We start from the raw sequence: 26688 nt of genomic DNA, 5'->3' as shown, positions 1-26688 counted from the left end.
GCCAGAAGACGGTGATACTTAATCTTTTACAACCAATGGTCTAACATTCAAATACAGTGAACACACAATGAGTCATTTATATTGCTAAACTGAAAATTTTGTCAGTTTTATTATCACTTTGGTCAAAATTGTCTCTCTCTCTGCACCTCACCAACGACTGATGAGGCCTGTCTTACAAGTCTTCTAAGCACTGGTCTAGAATAATGTATTTAGGATCCAAAAATAATATGAAACACTGATTTATTAATTGACTTAAATATACTAGCATCAAATGGGTTAACAAAACAAATGAATTGCCTTTTCATTATTACTTTGTTGCTTTTTTGCTCATTGAATGTGACATTGTTAAGAAAATTCTGGACTATTGTATTACTATATCCATCTACTAAAAATAATACCATCTCAATACTAATGAATGTGTTTTGTTCAGACAGTAAACTTTTGGCTAACAAGGACATCTGTAATGCTACATATATTGCCATACTTCTAATCAATATCAAATTCCATTAATCCATGCGCCCTATCGCAGTGACTGGTATGATAAACATATGTCTTCAAATCTATCTCTTCTATTTAAAATCAATGTACTTGCTTTCATCCCACTTGTCACTTTTGAGAAACTATGTTGATTTTAGCTCCATCTTTTTGACAGCGGTATCCTGTGGAAATCCTGGAACTCCAGCCAATGGCATGATAATTTTTAGTGATGGGATACTTTTCTCCAGTTCTGTCATCTATGCCTGCTGGGAAGGTTACAAAACATCAGGGTTAACTACTCGGCATTGTACTGCCAATGGAACTTGGACTGGAAGTGCTCCAGATTGCTCAGGTCAATAACCAAACGACTGTCACAACAGATTAGAAGATGGTCAGATGTTTTAGTTTTTTTTCTCACAAAAATGTATGCACAAAATCACAATTGATTTGACTTACTCTTCCTCTACTCATTATGTATAATATATATATATATATATATATATATATATATACAGTACAGACCAAAAGTTTGGACACACCTTCTCATTCAAAGAGTTTTCTTTATTTCTATGACTATGAAGGCATCAAAACTATGAATTAACCCATGTGGAATTATATACATAACAAACAAGTGTGAAACAACTGAAAATATGTCATATTCTAGGTTCTTCAAAGTAGCCACCTTTTGCTTTGATTACTGCTTTGCACACTCTTGGCGAGCTTCAAGAGGTAGTCCCTTGAAACGGTCTTCCAACAGCCTTGAAGGAGTTCCCAGAGATGGTTAGCACTTGTTGACCCTTTTGCCTTCACTCTGCAGTCCAGCTCACCCCAAACCATCTTGATTGGGTTCAGGTCCGGTGACTGTGGAGGCCAGGTCATCTGGCGCAGCACCCCATCACTCTCCTTCATGGTCAAATAGCCCTTACTTTCAAAGTTTTCCCAATTTTTCGGCTGACTGACTGACCTTCATTTCTTAAAGTAATGATGGCCACTCGTTTTTCTTTACTTAGCTGCTTTTTTCTTGCCATAATACAAATTCTAACAGTGTATTTAGTAGGACTATCAGCTGTGTATCCACCTGACTTCTCCTCAACGCAACTGATGGTCCCAACCCCATTTATAAGGCAAGAAATCCCACTTATTAAACCTGACAGGGCACACTTGTGAAGTGAAAACCATTTCTGGGGACTACCTCTTGAAGCTCATCAAGAGAATGCCAAGAGTGTGCAAAGCAGTAATCGAAGCAAAAGGTGGCTACTTTGAAGAACCTAGAATATGACATATTTTCAGTTGTTTCACACTTGTTTGTTATGTATATAATTCCACATGTGTTAATTCATAGTTTTGATGCCTTCAGTGTGAATCTACAATTTTCATAGTCATGAAAATAAAGAAAACTCTTTGAATGAGAAGGTGTGTCCAAACTTTTGGTCTGTACTGTGTATATATATATATATATATATATATATTCAGCATCTGGGAAAACTTTCACTTGGTATCTATCTTTGTGACATTTCAGTTCTCTAACTGACACTTTTCTCAAGCCCAGGTGAGAGGACTGAAACATTGCAAACTGGTCAATAAAGAACACTCTATTTGACAATAATTTTGGAAGTGCTATGGAATTTGTCAAGTATATATTGCAAAACTTTGAGTCATAGTTGCTGAACATACTGTACATTGTGCTGCTTGAACATTGGAATTTCTATCTACAACATGTAATTTAATAATTATATTAGCAATAAACAATCAGTTTATCTGCAGTCAAATTTATAGGGTCAAATAGTTTACTTCTTTTATAAAGAGACATCATGTTCTAATAACTAAGAACAAAAGACTAAGTAAGCCCTCATGCAGCATCCCTTATCTGCCCTTGCTGAAAATGGATGGGGTTTTGAAAGTCCTTCTACATAGTGTAAATTGGACTGTAACCTGCTGTAGATTTCTGGTGTAGAATCCTCACTTCCTGTAAATCTATGGCAATTTCACTAAACTATTCAGCACACACTATAGCTGAAACAATCAAGAGATAATTAGTTTATAATCTAAACACAACAGGGAAGTATAACATGTAATAAAGTCAGAATTTTCTGTTTCTTGATAGTGATTACATGTGAAGATCCGGGACCGATCGCTAATGGTATTCAACTAGGAAAGGATTTTACATTTAACAAAACAGTCACCTACCACTGCAATCCTGGTTTTCTGAAAGATCCACCCTCTGCAGGTCCAATGATGTGTGGAAAAGATGGTACCTGGAACCAGACAAAACCAACCTGCAAAGGTCTCTATGAGTAGTTCTCTTTATAATAAGTACATAGATTATTTAATTTTATATTGTTTTCATACAGGCCAGTAATTTATATATAGTAATAATATGTCAGATGTCTCTATAATAAATTTAGTGTTATTGATAATTTGTGTTATCACATGGGAAATCCATGATCATTGTTTTCTAAAAGGTTAATAGCTAATTGTAGGATTTTACTAGTTTCACGACGTAAGACACGGAGGCGAATATTGCATTCTCTTTCTTTACTGAAAACTATAGCAGCAAAACAGGACAGGAAGAGAAAACTATTGACCTAGGCAACAGGCCACTCCCCCTGTTACAGCCGGTATAATAACCAGCCATTCCTCACAATCCTCCTCTTTCTTTGTAATCATGCCATGCGAACAGGCCAACAATGAACTGGAACCGCAGGACTCCGAAACGAACACCCCACAGGAACTCAAACCAAATGAACTGGAACTTGAAGCACACTGGTGCAACTTCAGAACTGCACGCCCATCAGAGCACGGATACAACGAACGAGAATACGGACAGTCGGATCATTGAAGAATATACCTAAAAGGGAAGGAGAAGAAAATATGCTAAATCAATGCCGCCCTACTAAACATGGGAGAGAATATCCTGCATAGCTGAAAAAAACATATGCAAATACAAAGGAAGATACAATCAACCATTTCCCCTGAGATCCCATATTTACCATACCCCAGGAGGAAGCATGGGTGGGAGTTGCAAACCGGGTGGGTCAATACTCTCCTCCATGTCTTTAATAAAATCATGACTTTACGTCGTGAAACTAGTAAAATCCTAAAATTTTATGGCAGACATGGAGGCTTTGTATTGCAAGTTCAAAACTGCATGACCACAGTGGAGAAAACACGAGGTGACGGGCGAAAGTAGAAATCCCGAAAGGTGAATTCGTGCGACCAGTCAGTCGCCTTCAAGATGTCTTTCAATCGTGCCCCCGAAACCATCATAGAAGTGGCCGACACACTACGGGTGGAATGCACGGTAAAGACGGAAGTGTCCACCCCAGCAAGCGACAGTACCCATTTGACCCAACGTGCCAAGGTGGCGCTAGACACCGGAGCAAAAGGAGGGCGATACGAGAGGAAAAGATTGGGAGAGGCAGAAGATCGGTAGACCGCCGTCCTTGACTCATATTCGCGTAGGCAGGAAACCGGACACAAGGCTGGCCTAGCCGGGAAACTCGGGTAAGAGACCAAACGAGACACAGTCTTGGCGCGCCTAGAGATCTCAAAGGTCACCCCTTCCGGAGTTAAAGACCTGGCGGAAAAATCCAAGGCCTGCACGTCGGAGACCCATTTGCAGGACACCAGAGACAAAAGGGAAACCAACTTGGCCGCGTTAGAGGGCCAGGAGAAAAAAAGAGACAGAATGCAGGAGACATCCCAGGTAGCCGCATACCTAGGCCTAGGAGGGCACGCAAGGCGAGAACCCTTAAGCAGACGGCACACCAAAGGGTGTTGCCCTGCAGGGCAGCCGTTGAAACCTTGGTGAGCCGAGGATATGGCTGATCTGTAAACATTGATGGTGCGATAAGCTCGACCAGCCTTAAATAAGGACGTCAAGAACTGAAGAATGGCCATCACAGGGGCTGAAACGGGATCCAAGTCCCTTCCCACGCACCAACTAGCCCAAGCCTTCCATGCGGACCGATATGAGCATCTAGTGCCCAAGCGTTAACCAATAAGCGTCAAGTCGAGATCGGATGTCCCTGGAAATCCCAGGGGTCCCTTCCAAGCTAACAGGGGTAATGAGCCCTTCAGTAGAAGGGGGTGACACTGATTGAGGGGTCCCGACAAGAGATCCGCAAGAGCCTGCAACAGCCTGGGGATATCCACTGTCAACTCCAGAAGCTGGGGAAACCATACCTGAGACCTCCAAAACGGGGTCAGCAGAACCAGTTCAGCGCCCTGGCGTCTGACTTGAAGAAGGACTCTGGGAATGAGGGCAAACGGAGGGAACACATAAAGCAGCGAGTTGGACCAGTCCTGGAGAAACGCATCCACAGCCTCTGCCGCGGGATCTGGGTGCCAGCTGTAAAAGCGCAGGAGTTGGGCGTTGAGCAGGGGATGCAAAGAGGTCGATGGCAAAGGGACCCCAAAGAGAAGAAATAGTGGAGAATACCTCCACCTTCAACTTCCAGTTGCTGCTGTCCAACCAGTGGCGAGAACTTCAGTCCGCCTGGGTATTGTAGAGACCGGGGAGATAGTCTGCCTGGACGAGCAGATTCCTGGAAAAACAGTGATTCCAAAAATCCTTCGCCAAACAAGCCAGCAACGCTGAACGAGTGCCGCCCATGTGGTTGACATAGCGTGACATAGTGTACAGCAGACACGTTGTCCATAAGAAGTCGTATGCAAGCATCCACGGTGTCGTTCGTGAAACTCCGGACTGCAAAGGAGCCGGCCAGCAGTTCGAGGGCATTGATATGGAGGCCTGACTCCTCCAACAACCACAGGCCTCCTGTGGATACCCCGTTGCAGTGGACTCCCCAGCTGAGGAGGCTGGCATCGGAGTCCACAGTGAGATCCGGTTAGGACCCGAAGATGGCTCTGCCGTTCCAAGCCGACAGATTGTGGATCCACCAAGTCAATTCGTCCCGTGTCTCCACATCCAGTGACACCACATCTGAATACGAGGCCCCCCTGCGAAGATGGGCTAACTTCAGGCGCTGGAGAGCCCGATAATGAAGAGGGGCTGGGAAGACCGCCTGAATGGAGGACGAAAGGAGGCCGATAATGCGGGCCAGGTGGCGCAATGACAGCTGACGGCGTGTCAACACACGCCGTAACTCCTTGCGAATCGAGAACACATTTGCCAAGGGGAGACTGAGGTATTCCGCTTCCGAATCCACTAGAAAACCGAGGATCTCCATGCGCCTGGCCAGGGACAGACGGAATTTCTCCAGGTTGAGGAGGAAACCTATTCGCGAAAGGAGGTCTATTGTCCATTGAAGATGAAACAGCAGCGTCTCCCGACTCTGGGCCATGAGGAGGATGTCGTCCAGATAAATAATCAGATGGACACCCCGGCCCTGCAGCCAGGACACCACTGGGCGCATCAACTTGGTGAAGCACCAAGGAGTCGAGGAGAGGCCAAAGGGAAGGCAGGTGAAGCGCCAGACTTCGTTGTTCCAGAGAAACCTGAGAAGGTCCCTGGAACGTTCCACAACCTGGACCATTAAATATGCGTCCTGGAGATCCAATTTCGCCATCCAATCCCCAGGAAGGAGCAGATCTCGCAGGAGGTGAATGCCCTCTATTTTGAAATGCCGAAGGCATTAAAAGCTCGGCGGTTGATCACCGGTCGCATCTGACCACCCTTTTTCTCTACTAGGAAAATGTTGCTCAAGACCCCCGGTGAAGGGGTGGGGGCTCGTTCTATGGCCCCTTTAAGGAAACAGAGCAGAGAGTTCCTCTTCGACCAAGGCGCGGTCGGACGATGATAATATCATTGGGTGGGGGGTGGGTATACGGTCTGGGGTGTCTACAAGCTCAATTTGGAAGCCTCTGATAGTGGAGAGGACCCAACTGTCCGAGGTGATGGCTTGCCAGGCAGGGAAAAAATGACAGAGTCTGCCCCCTACAGATGTATTGGAAGAAACATGAGGAAATCGTTGGATTACCATATGGAGGTCTTGAGTCGGGAGTTCCTCGGAAACCTCGGGAACGCCAGGGTCTTCCACGGGCAGGGAAGAACGGGGATTGATGGCGCGCCTCCTGGAAGGGCGACCCCTGGAAACCAGTCGATTGGGTAAAGGAGCCTCGGCCCATGTTACGGGCTTGGTTGGTGGACAGGACGGACAGACGGCCCCTGACACTGCCGGCCCTGGTAGAGACCCGGCCCTGAAAAACTCTCCTCATGGAGGACTGCGCCTTGTCTAGGGCCGTTAAGGCCACCACAAAGCGCCCTAACTCTTTGATAAAAGAGTCCCCAAACAGGAGGCCCTTGTGGATTCCGCCAGATCAAACAATTTTGCTAGTGGGCCAAAGATATCCAATAACTTATCTTGGCATGCCTTCAAAGTGGAATCCAATCCCTTACGGGGATTCCATCCTAGTTTAGCTAGGAATTGGGTCATTTTTGGATCCACTGTAGGGGTCTCACATACTTTATTAGGGACTAAGGGCCTAGGACATTCCGCTTTGAGCTTGTTACGGGCCGCTTTGCTAAGCGGGCAGTGGACCCAGGTCTCCAGGTATTTGGATACGTGGTCCGCTGGGAGCCATTTAGCGGACCTCGGATGGTGTAAGGCATCCGAGTCAAATAAAGGTTCCCCAAAGGGATCCGTGATCGCGCCGTCTGCGTTAGCGGGGGGATCGTTGGGGGCGCCCGAAGGGAGGACCTTAGGTGGTGCGAAGTAGAAGGACCAGGTCCTGCATCTCCATACCGTCATCTGAATCATCCTCAGCCTCCTCACTTGACCCGATTTCTGAATCGGAGTCGCTTTCGGGTTGTGCTCTAGCACATTTCCATTGCCACGCCCGTTCTGCCTGGCGTGGAAAGGCTCTTTTGCGTGATTGAAACATGCTTTCCTTGGGGGTGAGATACTTCACCAGTCACATGGATTCTGGAGGCCTGAGCGTCATGATGGGGATAATCAACTGAGGGGAGCTCAGAACGCGCCGAGCGTGCACTATGCCCCGCGCCCTGGGCGCCAGAGTGGCACTCCAGGAGAGTTTGTGAGAGAGTGTATGAGATGGTAGCAGAAACGCATCCCATGGCCGTGGCAATGGCATCTGCCACTGACTTTTGAAAGGCCAAAGGGTCCTCTGGTATGGTGCCTAAGGTGGGAATGGGGGATAATTGGCGCGGCAGTGCCTGTGAATTGGTCTGTGCCTGAGGGGAGTCGGTTTCCCCCGAGGGGTGAGATGGGGTGGCTGGGTTAGGCATGGTGGGGCAGGCCACAGCCACGATCAACAAACAAAAATGCGACCTGACCTGGCCAGTTGGTACTGGGGACTGCTGCACTGAAGGGGGGAAGAAAAAAAAAAAACAGGGCAAAGAAGGTGCGCTGCAGGGACCGGAATCTCCAGAGCTCGGCAGATGGGGAGCAGTGCACGGTAATCGCAAGATGGCAGCCGAAGTCACGCGAGATTCCCGGCACCTGGAGGACAAGGCGGGACGTGCTCGCCTCTGAGATCTCGCCAGATTTCCGGCGTCATGGCCGGAGAGGGAGAGAGAAGCCAGCGGGAAGCGCAATAAAGGCGGGGGTAAGAGGAGCAGAGCGAATCACTCTAAGAGGAGACTGGGCGAGGCAGGGAGCCGGAAAAAGGTCAGATGGGTAGAGAAAAATAACTAGGGGTAACAACATGAAAAAACTATTGACAATATATTTCAGTCCAAGAGCAAAACATATACTTATCTCCTCCTGTGAGCAGCAAAGAAAGAGGAGAATTGTGAGGAGTGGCTGGTTATTATACCGGCTGTAACAGGGGGAGTGGCCTGTTGCCTAGGTCCCTAGTTTTCTCTTCCTGTCCTGTTTTGCTGCTATAGTTTTCAGTAAAGAAAGAGAATGCAATACGAAGCCTCCGTGTCTGCCATAAAATTCATGATTTCCAATTAAAAAAATAGACTATAAAAAAGAATATGCCTAGCAATTACAGTAAGTAACATAATGTTTTAATATTCTTACATTATCGTGTTTACATTATAGCCTGAGAGAAGCCGTATAGCCTGAGATTTTTTCTAGCAGATGAAAATGTCCATTTGCACAAGCAGATAATTGGCTTGTAGCACAATCAAATTGCGCATTGGTCACAGCCTAAAGGAAAACGCTACCGTAAAGTTCCACAAAATATACAATACTAAATAGATACCTTTAAAACGTAACTTTTAATAGTGAATAGTTAAATCCCTAAGTATATATAATAAACACCATTCACTGCGCCAACGGTAACCAGGAGCTAGGGATATGGGGAGTCTAGTACTGGGTCTCTGACAACTAGTCTATCCCTACAATGGATGTACCTTGGAGTGACAGCTGCACTATCCACAGAAAAATCCCACAGTTGCCCGTGGACACCTATTAAGCCCTCCCTGTCCCTGCGCAGCAATGGAGACTGCCCAGCTTCGTCACTCTGTGGTGGAGGGCCCTGTTATCAATTTGTCATTCGTTTGGTCTTAATAAAAATCTCATTCTTTTGATCTTAATAAACGTCCCAATGCGTTTTGTTGGACATTAGTCCAACTCATCAGGGGACCTGTTGGTAATAATCACAGTTTCTGAGGTGGTGGTCTCTTTGTTGGGCTGTGCTTGTGACCGCACACCCAAACTCAAAACCACCTCTTCCCGCTGGGTTACAATACAATAATCAGATGCAATGGGGAAAATGAACCCCAGTAGAATGATGCATTCAATTACATAAGTCTCAGTACTTATATTTGCCCCCATGTATTGGTCCACACGGATGCGGCTGTATTATGGCTTGTGGCAGCAACATTAAGTGGAACAAATTGAATGCTCACCAGCGAGTGTAAATGATAATTAGGAGTAAAAATTATATGAATTTGATATTGATGACCTATCCTCAGGATAGCACATCAAAATCATATCGGCGGGGGTCTGACTCCCAGGCACCCTGTTGGGCAGCTCTTCAAAGAGGTCACAAAACTCCATGAGTGCTCAGGCCTCTTTCTAGGCTAGTGATGTCACTGAACATTGGTCAAGTGGCCTAGGCGTAACTCAGTCTCATTCAAGTGAATGGGGCTGAGCTGCAGTGCCAAGCCCAAGCACATCCTCTATACAATGTATGGCGCTGTGCTTGTTAGGCCTCATGCACATGACCGTGCCGTTTTTTGTGGTCCGCAAACCGCGGATCCGCAAAAAACAGAAGCCGCCCGTGTGCCTTCCGCAATTTTCGGAATGGAACGGGCGGCCCATTGTAGACATGCCTATTCTTGTCCGCATCACGGACAAGAATAGGACATGCTAAAAAAAATTTTCAGGGCCACGGAACGGAGCAAAGGATGCGGACAGCACACAGAGTGCTGTCCACATCCTTTGCGGCCCCATTGAAGTGAATGGGTCCACACCCGAGCCGCAGAAACTGCGGCTCGAATGCGGACCACAACTACGGTCATGTGCATGAGGCCTTGAGCTGTGAAAAGACCATATTGGTCACCAGATCTCCAGTGATTGCAGTGGCCTTTTCAAACAGCAACTCCCAGTAGTTGGACCTCTGCCAATCTTATATTAATGACCTGTCCTGAGGATAGGCAATCAATATCAAATTTCTTTAAATGTTGACCAAACAGTTGATTTTTAGCAATTATTGAGACAGAAATATGCATAAATACTTATCTATAATTGCTACTGTTATCATGTTAATGGCCCTTTAGATATTATCCACGGTTGTTTCAGAAAACGTTGCATAAATTATTAGTATAGATGAATATAAGAAACTTTGTAATATATCTTATCAGAGAAAAATGCTTTTAATTCCCTACACCCCCTCCTAAACTAATATTCTGTGCAAAATCCAACTTGAGAGACAAGATGACTGTTAGCTCAGTGAAGGAGCAGATTACTTGCTTCCCATGGAAGATGGAAAGGGGTGGGGTGAAGAGGTGTGAGCTACAGTGAGAGAAAAGAGGCAAAGGGAGCTTATTTGAAGAGAGAGGCAAACATACTGCCAATGAGAGTATATGGAGAGGGGAGGAAGAATTAGCTGTTATAGGGAGAAAAATGCATTCTCTCTGATAAGATAAATTACATAGCTTTGTATATTCACCTGCACTATTGATTTATGCAAAGCCTGTTGAAATGATAATGACCATTTAAGCTGCCCATAGACATCCCACTTTTTCTACATAATACAACTAGGCTGATATATAGACATATAGTGGGATATATCAAAGAGCACAATTACATCATATTAAAACACCTATCTTAACCGACCTGTAAGGGCCATACGCATTAAACACAACTCCTTTAACAAAATTGTGAATACCCAAAAGTCTTTCATAATGAATTCCCTGATAAAGCCTGTTTGAAAAACGTGTATGGTGAGTTTGGGACACTAGCATGGTAGATATACTTATTGGCTTACACACTGTCCTTATTTTTAGTCTAAGGGTTGGACAACAGTTAGGATTTATATGTAGTTGGGCCTATCCCTGCGGTAGTAGGCATATCTTTTTATAATACGATTTCTCTAATGTGGATATAACTGTTGCTAGCCTTTTTCCAGTGGTCTCTCACTTATTTGTTTCACCAATGTTGTGAGGACTCTTTTCTATGTTTTTATTATGATGATTAAATAAAGAATATCATGTTTATTAAATTAAAACATATTGTAAATCTCTAAATTTGATTGGTGAAGTATGTTGTAAAACAGAATGAAAACTTCAGTAATCTGCTGCAATAGAAACATAGAAACATAGAATGTGTCGGCAGATAAGAACCATTTGGCCCATCTAGTCTGCAATAAATCTTATAGGTCAATGTTATGGTTTGCTATGTTCTGGTACTTATTAAATATGTTACAGAAATATCTCAATATTAATTATGTTAGCATGTGTGAAAAACTGAATACGGTGTTCCATGGACATGCAGTATAGTAATACTGGTTATATGGCAATGGAAAAATGATTGTCAATATCTGAATGAATCTTAAAACTATTTTTTATCTCCATAAACCAGCAATACATTGTGGACAGCCACCACATGTACCGTACGGGAAGCTGGAAGGATCTGACTACAGCTGGGGCTCCAGTGTCAGTTACACATGTGTGGAGGGTTACCAACTGTCTAGCCCTACAGTACTTTCATGTGAAGGGAGGGGAAGCTGGAGAGGAGAAATCCCTCAGTGTTTGCGTAAGTTGAGAACTTTTTCTAATAATTTTTTTTTTAAAAACATCTTTTATACTCTTTCAGTTCAATTTCTGGCTCAATAAGAAGCATGACTTAGAGTAATCACTCAACATTTCATTATACAGCCAGAATATTGAAGCCATGCAAACAGATTGGTGCACGGTGCGCTCCTTTGTAAGGTGCGATCCTGTCCCCAGCAGCCGCTATTATCCGGCTTTCAGCTGCGCACTGCGCATGCGTGAGACTTCTGCGATGCTGGCCGCTCTTCAGGCAGTCAATCGAAAAAGAGAGTAGACGGTTAGGGAGCGTGCTTACCTTGACTTGAAGCAAGGAAGCCCCTGCCGCCTTGATTTGAAGCTGACCGGTAAAATAGCGCTGATGGCGCTTAAAATATATATTTTTTTTTAAGCAAATGAGCATCAGAATACCAGATTAAACATATGATTATGAAAAGACTGGAGGCTACTATAAGGTATTGCTGGCGGTTTTATATGCGTTTTTGAGGTGACAGGTTCCTTTTAAGGGGGATGAGCTTTCCGAAGGGGCTAATGCACTCTGGTGAACACTACAGCTTTATTCACGTTCTATGATGTTATGTCCATTGTTTACATGGCCTTTATGCAGCTCAGCCCTATTTACGTGAATATAATTGAGCTATAATACCAACTACAGACAGTATACAACATATAGCACTTTGCATGACATACTAAACAAGAGGCTGTAGCGTTTATCCAAGCACTGAGGCCCCTTCAAACATTTGATCACTGAGGGTGCTGGGCGCTCAACTCTTGCTGATCTGATATTAATGATCTATCCAAGGTGTAGATCATCCATATTTAAGTCCAGGAAAACCCAATTAATTCCCCTGTAGTACCAACTCAAGAGGAAATAAACCATTACATGTTGCCCATTGACATCAGTGGTCGTCCATGCAATACACTGGATTGCTGGGTACTAACTCAGAATTCAGTAATAGTGTATTTAAAAATACTTTCTGACAAGCCCTTTAAACATGAACTATCTAAAAAGCATTTTGTCTTCACTGCAGGAAAACATTTTTGATTTATCTGATACATGGTGACCAGATTTACTATTTGCTGGTCTTTTATTGTAGTTTTACTGTGCTAATGTTTAACTTTAGTTAACAGATATGCAAGGCAGTGCATTTATAAATTTCCAATTTGAAAATGCATTACTTTTTTTTACTGTAATTTTTTGTTCCTTTAGTTGAATATTTGACCTTCTGATCGCTTGTACCATAGAATGCAAAAGAACAGTATTGCAGGCTATAGGATTTTGACAAGCCTCATATCAAGCCCTGCTGCAGACATATTATTATGCCAGAACTGGAATCCTTCAGAAGGCCCTAGGCTGCCATAGCAACTGACCGGAACCTGATCAAAGCCTCATCCCTCCATTTAATCACCAAGATGCTTTAGTCACTATTTATTTCTGCATATGGGATTAAATGATCACGATTGGAGCTATCTCCAATCCCTGTCATTGCAACCAGGTGTCAGCAGTAGGGTTGAGCGAACCCAAACTGTAAAGTTCGGCCTCGTACCAAACTTTAGGATTTTTTGACCCCGGACCCGTACCTGAACTTTTCAGTAAAAGTTTGGGTTCGAGTTCGGTGTTAGGCGATTTATTGGCGCTTTTTGAAAGGCTGCAGGGCAGCCAATCAACAGGCGTTTTACTCTTGTGCCCTTAGAAGCCATCACAGCCATGCCTACTAATGGCATGGCTGTGATTGGCCAGTTCAGCATGTGACCCAGCCTCTATAAAGCTGGAGTCACGTAGCGCTGCATGTCACTCTGCTCTGATCAGTGTAGGGATAGGATGCTGCTGTTGTGAGGGAGAGAATAGAAAAGAATCTTTAATCTGAAGTGCTTGTTAACTCAGCGATCTACATAGATTTAGTTTTGTGGGTGCAGTGCACAATCTTTTTACCCTGCCCTGAGCCCAGTGATACAGAAAAAAAACTTTTATCCGTCAGTTAGGTGGGTGGCGGCGGCCATTTTATGCAAGCTCAGTGCACCAGCACAGAATATGTGCATTTGTGACATTCAAATCCAAGCTTGAAATACTGCAATAATAATCTGGGTTTAAAAAAAACACAGATTTTTGGCAATAGCTTATATCTGGGGCCTATGCTGCATTTGCTAGTGTGACATACAAGCTAGAATTACTGCAATAATATTCTGGGTTTGAAAAAACACCCATTTTGGGCAAAAAACAAAATTTGCATCCTTTGCTACATCTGTCAGTGTGAGATACACGCGTTAGATACTGCTGTTCTATTCCGTTATTTTAAAAAAACACCCATTTTGGCAAAATATTTAATTTGCAGCTTTTGCTACATCTGTCAGTGTGAGATTTAATCTTGAAATACTGCAATAATATTCTGGGTTTCAAAAAACACAAATTTTTGGCAATATCCTACATCTGGTGCCATTGCAGCATCTGTCAGTGTGAGATACATGTGTTAGATACTGGTGTTCTATTCTGTTATTAAAAAAACACCCATTTTTGGCAATACCCTCCATCTGGGGCCTATGCTGCATTTGTTATTGCGACAGACAAGCTAGAAATACTGCAATAATATTCTAGGTTTAAAAAAACACTCATTTTGGGAAAAAAACTAAATTTGCAGACTTTGCTGCATCTGTCAGTGTGAGATACATGTGATAGATACTGGTGTACTGTTCTGTTATTAAAAAAACACCCATTTTGGGCAAAAAACTAAATTTGCAGCCTTTGCTGCATCTGTCAGTGTGAGATACACGTGTTAGATACTGCTGTTATATTCTGTTATTTAAAAAACACCCATTTTAGGCAAGATCCTAAATTTGCGAAATATGAGGAGAGTGTCAAATAAGGGACGTGGCCCCGGTCGTGGTGCTGCTGGTGGACCTGCTGTTGCAGGAAGAGGACGTGGTTGATCTGTGCCAGCTACACGCACAAGTAAAACACCTTCTTCAGGTGAGAGTAGGCGACAGAACCTTCAGCGGTATTTGGTCGGGCCTAATGCGGCTCTACGAATGGTGAGGCCAGAACAAGTACAGGCGCTAGTAGATTGGGTTGCTGACAGTGCCTCCAATTCCTTTACATTGTCTCCCACCCAGTCTCCGGCTGAAAGATCAGAGTTGGCACCAGCAGCCGATGTCCATCAGTCTTTCACCTCACCCCCTTCCAAATTAGCCAAGCAGTCTGAGCCCCAAGTCATGCAGCAGTCTCTTCTGCTTTTTGATGACTCTGCTAGAAGGGTTTCCCAGGGCCATCCACATAGCTCTGCATCAGAAGTGGAAGAGATTGAGTGCACCGATGCCCAACCACTTATGTTTCAAGATGAGTATATGGGAGGACCACCGCAGCACGTCTCAGATGATGATGACAAAACACAGGTGCCAACTGCTGTGGCTTTCGAAAGTGTGCAGACCGACAAGGAAGTCAGGGGTGAAGACTGGGTGGAAGATGATATGGAGGACGATGAAGTCCTCGACCCCACATGGAATCAAGGTCATGCGAGTGACCTGTGTAGTTCAGAGGAAGAGGCGGTGGTCGCACAGAGCCACCAGCACAGCAGAAGAGGGAGCAGGGGTGCAAAAGCGGAGCGGCTGTCCCCTAGACAGAACGCCTGCTACTGCACACCGCAGTAAGGGACCAAGCACACCAAAGTCAGCTCCAAGGAGTTCCCTGGCATGGCAGTTCTTCAGACAATGTGCTGACGACAAGACACGAGTGGTTTGCACGCTGTGCAATCAGAGCCTGAAGTGAGGCCCTAAACGTTCTAAACCTGAGCACAACCTGCATGACCAGGCATCTAAGTGCAAAGCACAAGCTGCAGTGGAGTAGACACCTCAAAAACCAAGAAAGGTCTCTGGCTCCTCCAGCTTCCTCTTCTGCTGCAGTCTTGGCCTCTTCATCCACCTCTGGAGTTACAGTGCCACCTGCCACCCCACAGAGGATATTCCAGCAACACCACCACCTGGGTAACGAAGCATCTCCACAATGTCCCATGGAAGCGTTCAGCTCTCTATCTCCCAAACACTGGAGCGGAAGAGGAAGTACCACCCTACCCACCCACGATCCCTGGCCCTGAATGCCAGCATTTCAAAATTTCTGTCCTTTGAAATGCTGTTATTCCTACTGGTGGAGACGGAGAGTTTTAAAAGTCTTATGGCGGTGGCTGTCCCACAGTACGTCGTGCCCAGTGGCCGCTACTTTTCAAGGCATGCCATCCCTTCCCTGCACAACCAAGTGGGGGACAAAATCAGGTGTGCACTGCGCAACGCCATCTGTGACAAGGTCCACCTAACTACGGATACGTTAACGAGTAAGCATGGTCAGGGACAGTATATCTCCCTAACAGCACACTGGGTAAATGCAGTGGCAGCTGGGCCTGAGGCGGATAGCAGTTTGGCGCATGTCCTTCCACCACCGAGGATTGCAGGGCGCTTCAGTTTGCCTCATGTTGCTTCCTCCTCCTACTCCGCTTCCTCATCCTCTACCGGCTCCTCATCCAGTCAGCGTAACACCCTCACCACCAACTTCAGCACAGCCAGGGGTAAACGACAGCAGGCAGTTTTAAAACGTATCTGTTTGGAGGACAAACCCCACACCGCGCAGGAACTGTGGACGGGCCTTGAACAACAGACCGATGAGTGGTTGGTGCCGGTGAGCCTCAAGCCCGGCCTGGTGGGCGATAATGGGAGAAATCTCATAGCAGCTCTGGGACTATCCAGTTTGACGCACATCCCTTGGCTGGCGCATGTGATGAATTTGGTGGTGCAGAGGTTTCTTAAAAATTATCCTGATATGTCAGAGCTGCTGCATAAAGTGCGGGCCGTCTATGCGTGCTTTCGACGTTTTCACCCTGCTGCTGCTCGCCTGTCAGCGCTGCAGCGTAACTTCGGCTTTCCCGCTCACCGCATCATATGCAACGTGCCCACAAGGTGGAACTCCACCTTGCACATGCTGGCCAGACTGTGCGAGCAGCAGCAGGCGATAGTGGAGTTTCAGCTGCAGCGCGCACGGGTGAGTAGCTTTGCGGAACAGCACCACTTCACCACCATCGACTAGGCCTCCATGCGAGACCTGTGTTCCTTGTCGCGCTGTTTAGAGTACTCCACCAACATGGCCAGTGCCGATAATGCCATTCTCAGCGTTACTATCCCACTTCTATGCTTCCTTGAAAAAACGCTGCTGGCGATGATGGAAGAGGATGTGGCACAGGAGGAGGAGGAGGAAGAGGGATCATTTCATAGGGTTTCTGGCCATTCATTCACAAGTGGCTCCGAGGGTGGGTTCCTGCACCCACAAACACCAGGTACACTATTGTCTAGCCAGGGCACAGTTCTGGAGGATGATGAGGTGGAGGATGAGGATGATGAGGAGGAGATGGAGGAGGAGGAACCGTGTTCACAGCAGGGTGGCACCCAAACCAGCTCATGGCCATCACTGGTGCATGGCTAGGGGGATACAGAGGACACAGACAATACATCTCCCACAGAGGACAGCTTGTCGTTGCCTCTGGGCAGCCTGACACACATGAGCGATTACATGCTGCAGTGTCTCCGCAAAACCGCCAAGTTGCCCACATTCTAACTTGTGCTGATTACTGGGTGGCCATGCTGCTGGATCCCCGTTACAAGGACAATGTACCGTCATTAATTCCATCACTGGAGCGTGATCGTAAGATGCGCGAGTACAAACGCACACTGGTAGATGCACTGCTGGTGGCGTTCCCACCTGACACCGGGGGCACAGTGGAAGCACAAGGCGAAAGCAGAGGAGGCGGAAGAGGTCACCAACACAGGTTGGGCACCACCAGCACCAAAGAAGGCAGGGTTAGCATGGCAAAAATATGAAAAAGCTTTGTTAGCACTCCACAACAACCAGCACCACCAGCTGATATGGAACGTCTTAGCAGGAGGCAGCATTTCAGTAACATGGTGGATCAGTATGTGTGCACACGCCTACACGTGCTGAATTACAGGTCTGCCCCTTCAAATTCTGGGTCTCCAAATTGGGCACATGGCCTGAGCTTGCCCTTGGAGTTGCTGGCCTGCCCTGCAGCCAGTGTATTGTCTGAACGTGTGTTTAGCACGGCAGGGGGAGTTATTACAGACAAGCACAGCCGCCTGTCCACAGCCAATGTGGACAAGCTCACGTTCATTAAAATAAATCAGGCATGGATCCCATGGATACCGGCCTTAATCAACCATTTTTATACTACTAATATTTTTGATATTTCACACTCTTTTGGAGTGTACCCTAATTTAAAAAAGATATTTAAAAATTAAAACCAAAAACCAGTGTTGGCTACCTCGTCCTCCTCCACCGCCGCTTCCACCTACACTGCTACGTTCACAGGCTACTCGAACTCCTACTCCAAATGGATCTCCACCTCATAAATCAAGATTATTATTTTTAATTTGTATGTATTTTATTTTATGTCATTTCACTAATTTGTCTGTTACATTCTTTGGTGAAATTCACCAATTTTTGGGTGTGATATACCCCTGCTCTACCTACTAGACAAATAAAAACATTTCAATAATTTGTCTGTTACATTCTCGGGGGAAGTTCAACAATTTTTGGCTGTAATATACCACTGCTATACCTAGTAGACAGGTAAAAGAAATTCACTAATGTGTCTGTTATATTTTCAGTTGAAATTCACCAATATTTGGCTGTGATATACCCCTGCTCTACCTAGTAGACAAATAAAAACATTTCAATAATTTGTCTGTTACATTCTCGGGTGAAATTCAAAATTTTTGGCAGTGATATACCCCTGCTATACCTAGGGATGTGCGTCAAACCGGCTAGTCCCAGAGCTGCTATGAGATTTCGCCCATTATCGCACACCACCAGGCCGGGCTTGAGGCTGATTGGCACAAACCACTCATCGGTCTGTTGTCAAGTCCTGTTCACAGCTCCTGCACGGTGTGGGGTTTGTCCCCCAAACAGATAAGTTTTAAAACTGCCTGCTGTCGTTTACCCCTGGCTGTGCTGAAGTTGGTGGTGAAGGTGTTACGCTGACCGGATTAGGAGCTGGTAGAGGATGAGGAAGCAGAGTAGGAGGAGGAAGAAACAGGAGGCAAACTGAAGCGCCCTGCAATCCTCGGTGGCGGAAGGACATGTGCCAAACTGCTATCCGCCTCAGGCCCAGCCGCCACTGCATTTACCCAGTGTGCTGTTATGGAGATATAACAGCCCTGACTGTGCTTACTGGTCCACGTATCCGTAGTCAGGTGCACCTTGCCACAGATGGCGTTGTGCAGTGCACACCTGATTCTGTCCCCTACTTGGTTGTGAAGGGAAGAAATGGCTCGCCTTGAAAAGTAGTGGCGGCTGGGCACGACGTACTGTGAGACAGCCACCGCCATAAGGCCTTTAAAACTATCTATCTCCACCAGACGGAACGACAGCATTTCAAAGGCCAGTAATTTACAAATGCTGATATTCAGGGCTAGGGATCGTGTGTGGGTAGGGAAGTACTTCCTCTTCCTCTCCAGCGTTTGGGATATAGAGAGCTGAACACTTCCATGGGACATTGTGGAGATGCTTGGTGACCCAGGTGTTGGTGTTGCTGGCAGATCCTCTGTTTGTGGGGTGCCAGGTGGCACTGTCACTCCAGAGGTGGATGAAGAGGCCGCAACTGCAGCAGAAGAGGAAGCAGGAGGAGCCAGAGACCTTTCTTGGTTTTTGAGGTGTCTACTCCACTGCAGCTCGTGCTTTGCACTTAAATGCCTAGTCATGCAGGTTGTGCTCAGGTTGAGAACGTTTATGCCTCGCTTCAGGCTCTGATTGCACAATGTGCAAACCACTTGTGTCTTGTCATCAGCACATTGTCTGAAGAACTGCCACGCCAGGGAACTCCTTGGAGCTTGCTTTGGTGTGCTCTGTCCCTTGCTGCGGTGGGCAGTAGGAGGCGTACTGTCTAGAGGATGGCCGCTCCGCTTTTGCACCCTGCTCCCTCTTCTGCTGTGCTGGTGGCTCTGTGCGACCACCGCCTCTTCCTCCGAACTACATAGGTCACTCGCATGACCTTGATTCCATGTGGGGTCGAGGACCTCATCGTCCTCCACATCATCTTCCACCCAGTCTTCACCCCTGACTTCCTTGTCGGTCTGCACACTTTTGAAAGCCTCAGCAGTTGGCACCTGTGTTTCGTCATCATCCGAGACATGCTGCGATGGTCCTCCCATGTACTCATCTTGAAAAATAAGTGGTTGGGCATCGGTGCACTCAATCTCTTCCACTTCTGGGGCAGGGGTAGGTGGATGGCCCTGGGAAACCCTGCTAACAGAGTCATCAAAAAGCAGAAGAGACTGCTGCATGACTTGGGGCTCAGACTGCTTGGCTGATTTGCAAGGGGGTGAGGTGAAATACTGATGAACATCGGCTGCAGGTGCCACCTGTGGTCTTTCAGCAGGAGACTGGGTGGGAGACAATGTGAAGGAACTGGATCGACTGTCAGCAACCCAATCTACTATCACCTATACTTGTTTAAGCCTCACCATTCGTAGAGCAGCATTAGGCCCGACCAAATACAGCTGAAGGTTTTGTTGCCTACTCGCACCTGAGGAAGGTGTTTCACTTGTGCGTGTAGCTGGCACAGATCTACCACATCCTCTCCCTGCAACAGGAGCTCCACCAGCAGCACCATGACCTGGGCCACGTCCCTTATTTGACGCTCTCCTCATATTTTCCAAATTTAGGATCTTGCCCTAAATGGGTGTTAAATTAATAGTAGAATAGAATGACAGTATGCAAAGGGTGTATCTCACATGGTCTGAACCAGTGTAGGCCTAAATTAAATATTTCTTTGCCCAAAATGGCTCTATTTCAAATGGCTGTATTTCAAATAGCTGTATTTCAAATCCCTGAATCAAACCCCTGTATGTAGAGGGAGTTTCTCACAGGGCCTGAACCAATGTGGGCCTGAAGTAAATATATCTTTGCACAAAATGGCTGTATTTCAAATGGCTGTATTTCAAATCCCTGAATCAAACCCCTGTATGTAGAGGGAGTATCTCACCGGGCCTGAACCAGTGTAGGCCTGAAGTAAATATTTATTTGCACAAATTGGCTGTATTAAAAATGGCTATATTGCAAATCCTTGAATCAAACTCCTGTATGTAGAGGGAGTTTCTCATACGGTCTGAACCAGTGTAGGCCTGAATTCAATATTTCTTTGCCCAAAATGGCTGTATTTAAAATGGCTGTATTTCAAATCCCTGAATCAAACCCCTGTATGTAGAGGGAGTATCTCACAGGGCCTGAACCAGTGTAGGCCTGAATTCAATATTGGTGCAACAAATGGCGGTATTTAAAATCTCTGAATGTAACCCAAATGTATTAAGGATGTATCTTACAATGACATCTGCATCAAAGGCTGCCAACTAAATTTTTTGTGCCCAAACGAGTGTTTGTTTAACAACTGAATTTGACAGCAGTATATAAGCCGGCAATTTCACACATGCTGATGCTGCAAGGCCTGAAAATAGTGTTTTTTGTCAAAAAAGCGTGTTTTTGAAACCCCAGAAAATGATGGGTGTATTTCTAGCTTAAATTGCACACTGACTAATCAAGATGTTGTAGATTTCCAAAATTGTGGGTTTTTTTGGTAACAGAAATATGAAAGATATATATATTAAACTTGAATTTAACACTTGCAGATCTGGAAAATACAGTTTTTTTTTTTTAAAAGTGTGTTTTTCAAACCACAGAAAATGATGAGTGTATTTCTACCTTAAATTGCACACTGACTAATACAGATGTTGTAGATTTCCAAAAAAGTCTTTTTTTGGTAACAGAATATGAAAGCTGTATATATTAAACTTGAATTTAACACTTGCAGATATGGAAAATACAGGGTTTAAAAAAAAAAAAAAAGTGTGTTTTTCAAACCACAGAAAACGATGGGTGTATTTCTAGCTTAAATTGCACACTGACTAATACAAATGTTGTAGATTGCCAAAAAAGTCTTTTTTTGGTAACAGAATATGAAAGCTGTATATATTAAACTTGAATTTAACACTTGCAGATCTGGAAAATATATATATTTTTTTAAAGTGTTTTTTTCAAACCACAGAAAATGATGGGTGTATTTCTACCTTAAATTGCACACTGACTAATCCAGATGTTGTAGTTTGCCCCCCAAAAAATGGTGATTTGCAATGTCCCAAAAGCTCAGATGCATTGCTGGTGCACTGAGCATGCATAAAATGGCCGCCGCCCCTGCCGCCACCCACCTAACTAACAGAATTCTAAAAGTATTATTTTTTTTTGGGTCAATGGCCTCAGGGCAGGGTAAAACGATTGTGTCCTGCACCCACACAACTATTTCTAGATAGATGGCTGAGTTAGATTCTCTCCTATACTCTCCCTGAAGTCACAAGTCCAGCAGCATCCTCTCCCTACACTTGTAACAGCAGAGTGACGTGCAGCGCTACGTGACTCAAGCTTATATAGAGCCTGGGTCACATGCTGCTCTGGCCAATCACAGCCATTCCATTAGTATACATGGCTGTGATGGCCTCTTGGGGCAAGTAGTATGACGCTTGTTTGTTGATTGGCTGCTGTGCAGCCTTTCAAAAAGCACCAAGAAAGCGCCGAACACCGAACCCGAACTTTTACGGAACTGTTCGGTTTCGGGTCCGGGGTCCCCCTTCGTCACCCGGCTCCCAAGTGCGATCAGCTACATTATCATCATCGAGTACTGTCTGCACATCATTGAAGTCCTCCTCAACCGTCTCTGGGTCAGGAGCCTGACTGCCCGCAACACCAGCTCCCACGCCACTCTCCTCTTTACTACTTGCCCGCCTAGTGGAGGATGCAGTGGATATCTCCTCCACATCTTGGCTTGCCAGTGCTGACTGTCTTCTAGTAGCTCGCCCTAACTATATAGTGGAGCTGAGCCCCCACAGCATACAATATTTCTCTGGCTCAGGGAAAAGAAAAAGACAGAGGCAGGTTGAGGACAGGTGAGGGCACAAGGCCTGCTACCGGGCCATGCCAACTAAGTGTTGTGTTTTACGAACCCACTGACTCTTGGCTGGGGGGTGTCTGATGTCACTTGTGACAAAGTCGAAGATCGGGTCAACCACTTAAGAACCGCTGGGTTGCTGGTCACGACATGACTGCTAGCTGACACTGGGAGCTCAGTCCTCTCGAAGTGACCCCTGCTGCCACGGCCCCTTACTCTTCTGCATTTAGGCCTCTGCCACTCTCCTGTGTAGAGCCTGGCACTTCTCTTTCTGACATACTGTTAGATCAAATAAATAAAAAGGAAATTAAGATACCCCAAAAAAGTCCTAAATCTTCTAACTTCACCACACAACGGCTAATAAGGCCTTTTTTCCCCCCACTAATACACACAAAAAAGGGCTTTAGAACATATAACTGCACTGCTGAACAACAAATATATTTTTCTTTTCCCACTAATACAAGCCAAAAAATGCTTTTGAACATATAACTGCACTGCACAAGGGCAAATAAGACATATAAATATTTCCTTGTAATAAACCCTGTTAATGGCTGTAACACCCCAATAACAAAAACTGTTTGCTGGAATTACAGAGCTGTATAATGGCAATTTGGGTCCCCAGTCAGTGCGGCAAGGTGTAATAGGATTGTTACTATTACCCAGGCTGTAACCTCACCTACTGAACCCTGTTCAATATAAATGCTGTGGAATGCTTCCTCCCTGTCCTTTCCCTACACCTTGAATAATCTTTCCCTGAACTTGTAAATCGTTTTTTTAGTACAATGAAGTTTTTTCTACCACAGTCCCTAGCACCTGCTGACGTCTCTCCCTGCACTAAGTGCATTGGATAATGGCAGAATACAAGATGGCTGAGGCTATGTATAGGGCTGTGACATCACAGGGCTGGCTGGCTGCTGATTGGCTGCATGCATGGCATTATGGGTGATCCTGCATTCCCAGAGTTCCTTACTCCATATCCTCACACGTGCAGCAGCCATTTTAGTAATGAATCGCCAGGAAATTCGGCTTTGGTGCAAATCGAATTTTTCCTGAAATTTGGATCAAATTCCACTTCGTCAGCTTAAATTCGCTTTTCTCTAGTTATAATAGTTGCATAATACCACATGTTTTGTTCAAAATAAACTGTTTTTGTCGCTGCATTCCAAGACTCAGAACACTTAGTTAAATATTCCTCTCTAGTGATAATTAATATCCCTATTACTGTAACATTTATTGAGTATCCATAAAGGAGCAGTCCGCATATTGTGTGGTAAAGATAGGATATGGACAGGAGGAACAGTTTAAAATAGAGGCTTTATTGACGTTTATGTTTTTGGGGTATAAGTGTTTGATGTGACTTATTTGATGCCATAATCCTGATACTGGTAAACTTCTGGGTCATGGCATCAATATGCAGCCTAATTTGGCATAGATTAGAAATCCTTCACTGGATAAAAGCAAGTACGCTTTCTGATTGATGGATGAGAGGGAGAAAAGTAATATGAATAAAAGTCCATGTTACCTTTTCTTTGGGGTCATGAGAAAGGATGTTTTTTCTCTCTTTCCTGCAATCTGTCTGATCCCCACTAAGACACCCGCCTTCCCCCTTTCCAGGCTTTCTGAGATAACAACCAACTCAATCAGGAGGGAAGTTTTAACCCTTCATATCTTGGGATCTGTAGCAGGGCCTGATCTTGTTTGAAAGCTTTTAATCTAAACATTAACTGCTATGAGCAGATACGGTAGATACAGCCTTTAGAAATTGTGTAAAAAAGTGAAAGCAGATAATAAACTGAATTCACTTTTAGCTTCTCACCCAATTTACTACTGACCCATTTTCTTAAAGTTGTACCTCCCTATGTCGAGGATATAATGCTGCAATCATTGTTTTAGAGCATAGATTTTCAGTTTTCAAACAAAATGAGACCCATTTTTCTAGCTGCTACCAATCCCAACTGTTGAAAGGTTAAAGCAGCCCTCCTATAGCACCCTGCTAGCCAAACTCTGCTCAAGCTGAACTGTTAAGTCCTTTTGCCAAACTGTTAGGGGGTTAAAAGAAAAATAGTATATGTGCCACTAATGTACAGAATACCTAATTTCCCTGCATTCATCAGCTTATATACATATTGTATTTAGGTAGTTGTCCAACCTCACAATTAAAAAAAAAAAAGCTTTCAATGGTGTAAAGTAAAAAAAAAATGATACCCACTATATTCTCAACAGTCTATTTTCTTCCTGCACTGGCCATGAAATGCCAAAACTATGTGACTGACTGGCAACCAATTTGTGACTGTAGCCACCACTGAGTCACTGCTGAAGCCACTGATTGGCTACACCATTCTTCTATCATGATGATGTGTCATCTCTGTGATAGAAAGAACAGAAACTGATAGGAGACCAGGGAAGCAATGAAACAGGAATGATGAGGTGTTTAAAAAATGTATTATTTGATTGGACAACCACTGTAAAGACATTTTAGTGTATGATAAATGTATTCACATGTTTTAGGCTAAGGCTATCCACAAACTTTAAATACAATTAATACATTTTCTTTATCTTTGGAGAATAAATAAGAGAAACTAAGAAAGTAATACTTTTCTTATAATTATTCTGAATATTAAATAAACTTCAGATAGATAGATAGATAGATAGATAATTGCTGGATATACAGTTATCACCTAAATGTGATATCAGAATGTTTAACTGATATTTGCTTCATTTCAGCTGTGTTTTGTGGAGATCCTGGAACTCCAGCTGAGGGAAAAGCTATTGGAAGAAGTTTTACATATAAATCAGAAATTTCCTATCAGTGTAGACCACCATTTATTTTAGTGGGTTCATCTAGAAGAATTTGCCAGTTCGATGGAACATGGAGTGGTATTCAGCCAACCTGCATTGGTATGTGCATTCTACATTAACAAAATACTGGCATGACTTGTCTTTAACCACCTCAGCCCCACTAGCTTAAACACCCTTAATGACCAGACCACTTTTTACAATTCTGCACTACACTACTTTCACGGTTTATTGCTCGGTCATGCAACTTACCACCCAAATGAATATTTACCTCCTTTTCTTCTCACTAATAGAGCTTTCATTTGGTGGTATTTCATTGCTGCTGACATTTTTACTTTTTTTTGTTATTAATCGAAATTTAACGAAATGTTTGCAAAAAAATTACATTTTTCACTTTCAGTTGTAAAAATTTTTCCAAAAAACATCTATATATACATTTTTCTCTACATTTATTGTTCTACATGTCTTTGATAAAAAAAAATGTTTGGGTAAAAAAAAAAAAGGTTTGGGTAAAAGTTACAGCGTTTACAATCTATGGTAAAAAAAAAATTGAATTTCCGCTTTTTGAAGCAGCTCTGACTTTCTGAGCACCTGTCATGTTTCCTGAGGTTCTACAATGCCCAGACAGTAGAAACCCCCCACAAATGACCCCATTTCGGAAAGTAGACACCCTAAGGTATTCGCTGATGGGCATAGTGAGTTCATAGAACTTTTTATTTTTTGTCGCAAGTTAGCGGAAAATTATTATTATTTTTTCTTACAAAGTCTCATATTCCATTAACTTGTGACAAAAAATAAAAACTTCCATGAACTCACTATGCCCATCATGAAATACCTTGGGGTGTCTTCTTTCCAAAATGGGGTCACTTGTGGGGTAGTTATACTGCCCTGGCATTTTAGGGGCCCTAATGCGTGAGAAGTAGTTTGAAATCAAAAAATGTAAAAAATGCCCTGTGAAATCCTAAAGGTGCTCTTTGGAATGTGGGCCCCTTTGCCCACCTAGGCTGCAAAAAAGTGTCACACACGTGGTATCGTCGTACTCAGGAGAAGTTGGGCAATGTGTTTTGGGGTGTCTTTTTACATATACCCATGCTGGGTGAGAGAAATATCTTTTTTTTTTTTTTCTTTTTCACATTTTTTGGGGCTCTTTTTTTTCTGGTATTTTTTTGTTTGTTATTTTTCCGTGTTAGGTTTAGGGAAAAGTCCGGGAACACCCATGCCCCCACACACACGCACACCTAATAAAGATTTACATGCACGCACACACACACGCAGACACACACT

General features: G+C 44.4%; 1 protein-coding gene across 1 annotated transcript in view; it reads left to right on the top strand.

Moving 5' to 3' along the window:
• CSMD1 (CUB and Sushi multiple domains 1) overlaps positions 1 to 26688 on the top strand; it is a 2494699-nt gene that overhangs the window by 2377110 nt on the left and 90901 nt on the right. The window contains exons 58-61 of the mRNA XM_040430026.1: positions 653 to 829; positions 2582 to 2761; positions 11439 to 11612; positions 25333 to 25506. Of these exons, the coding sequence (XP_040285960.1) occupies positions 653 to 829; positions 2582 to 2761; positions 11439 to 11612; positions 25333 to 25506 (705 nt within the window). The remainder of the gene's footprint in view (positions 1 to 652; positions 830 to 2581; positions 2762 to 11438; positions 11613 to 25332; positions 25507 to 26688) is intronic.

The sequence above is a fragment of the Bufo bufo genome, chromosome 4 (genome assembly GCF_905171765.1).
Source record: "Bufo bufo chromosome 4, aBufBuf1.1, whole genome shotgun sequence".
Lineage (NCBI taxonomy): Eukaryota > Metazoa > Chordata > Amphibia > Anura > Bufonidae > Bufo > Bufo bufo.
The sequence above is the reverse complement of the archived record's forward strand: the minus strand, read 5'-3'. Positions and strand labels throughout refer to the sequence as shown.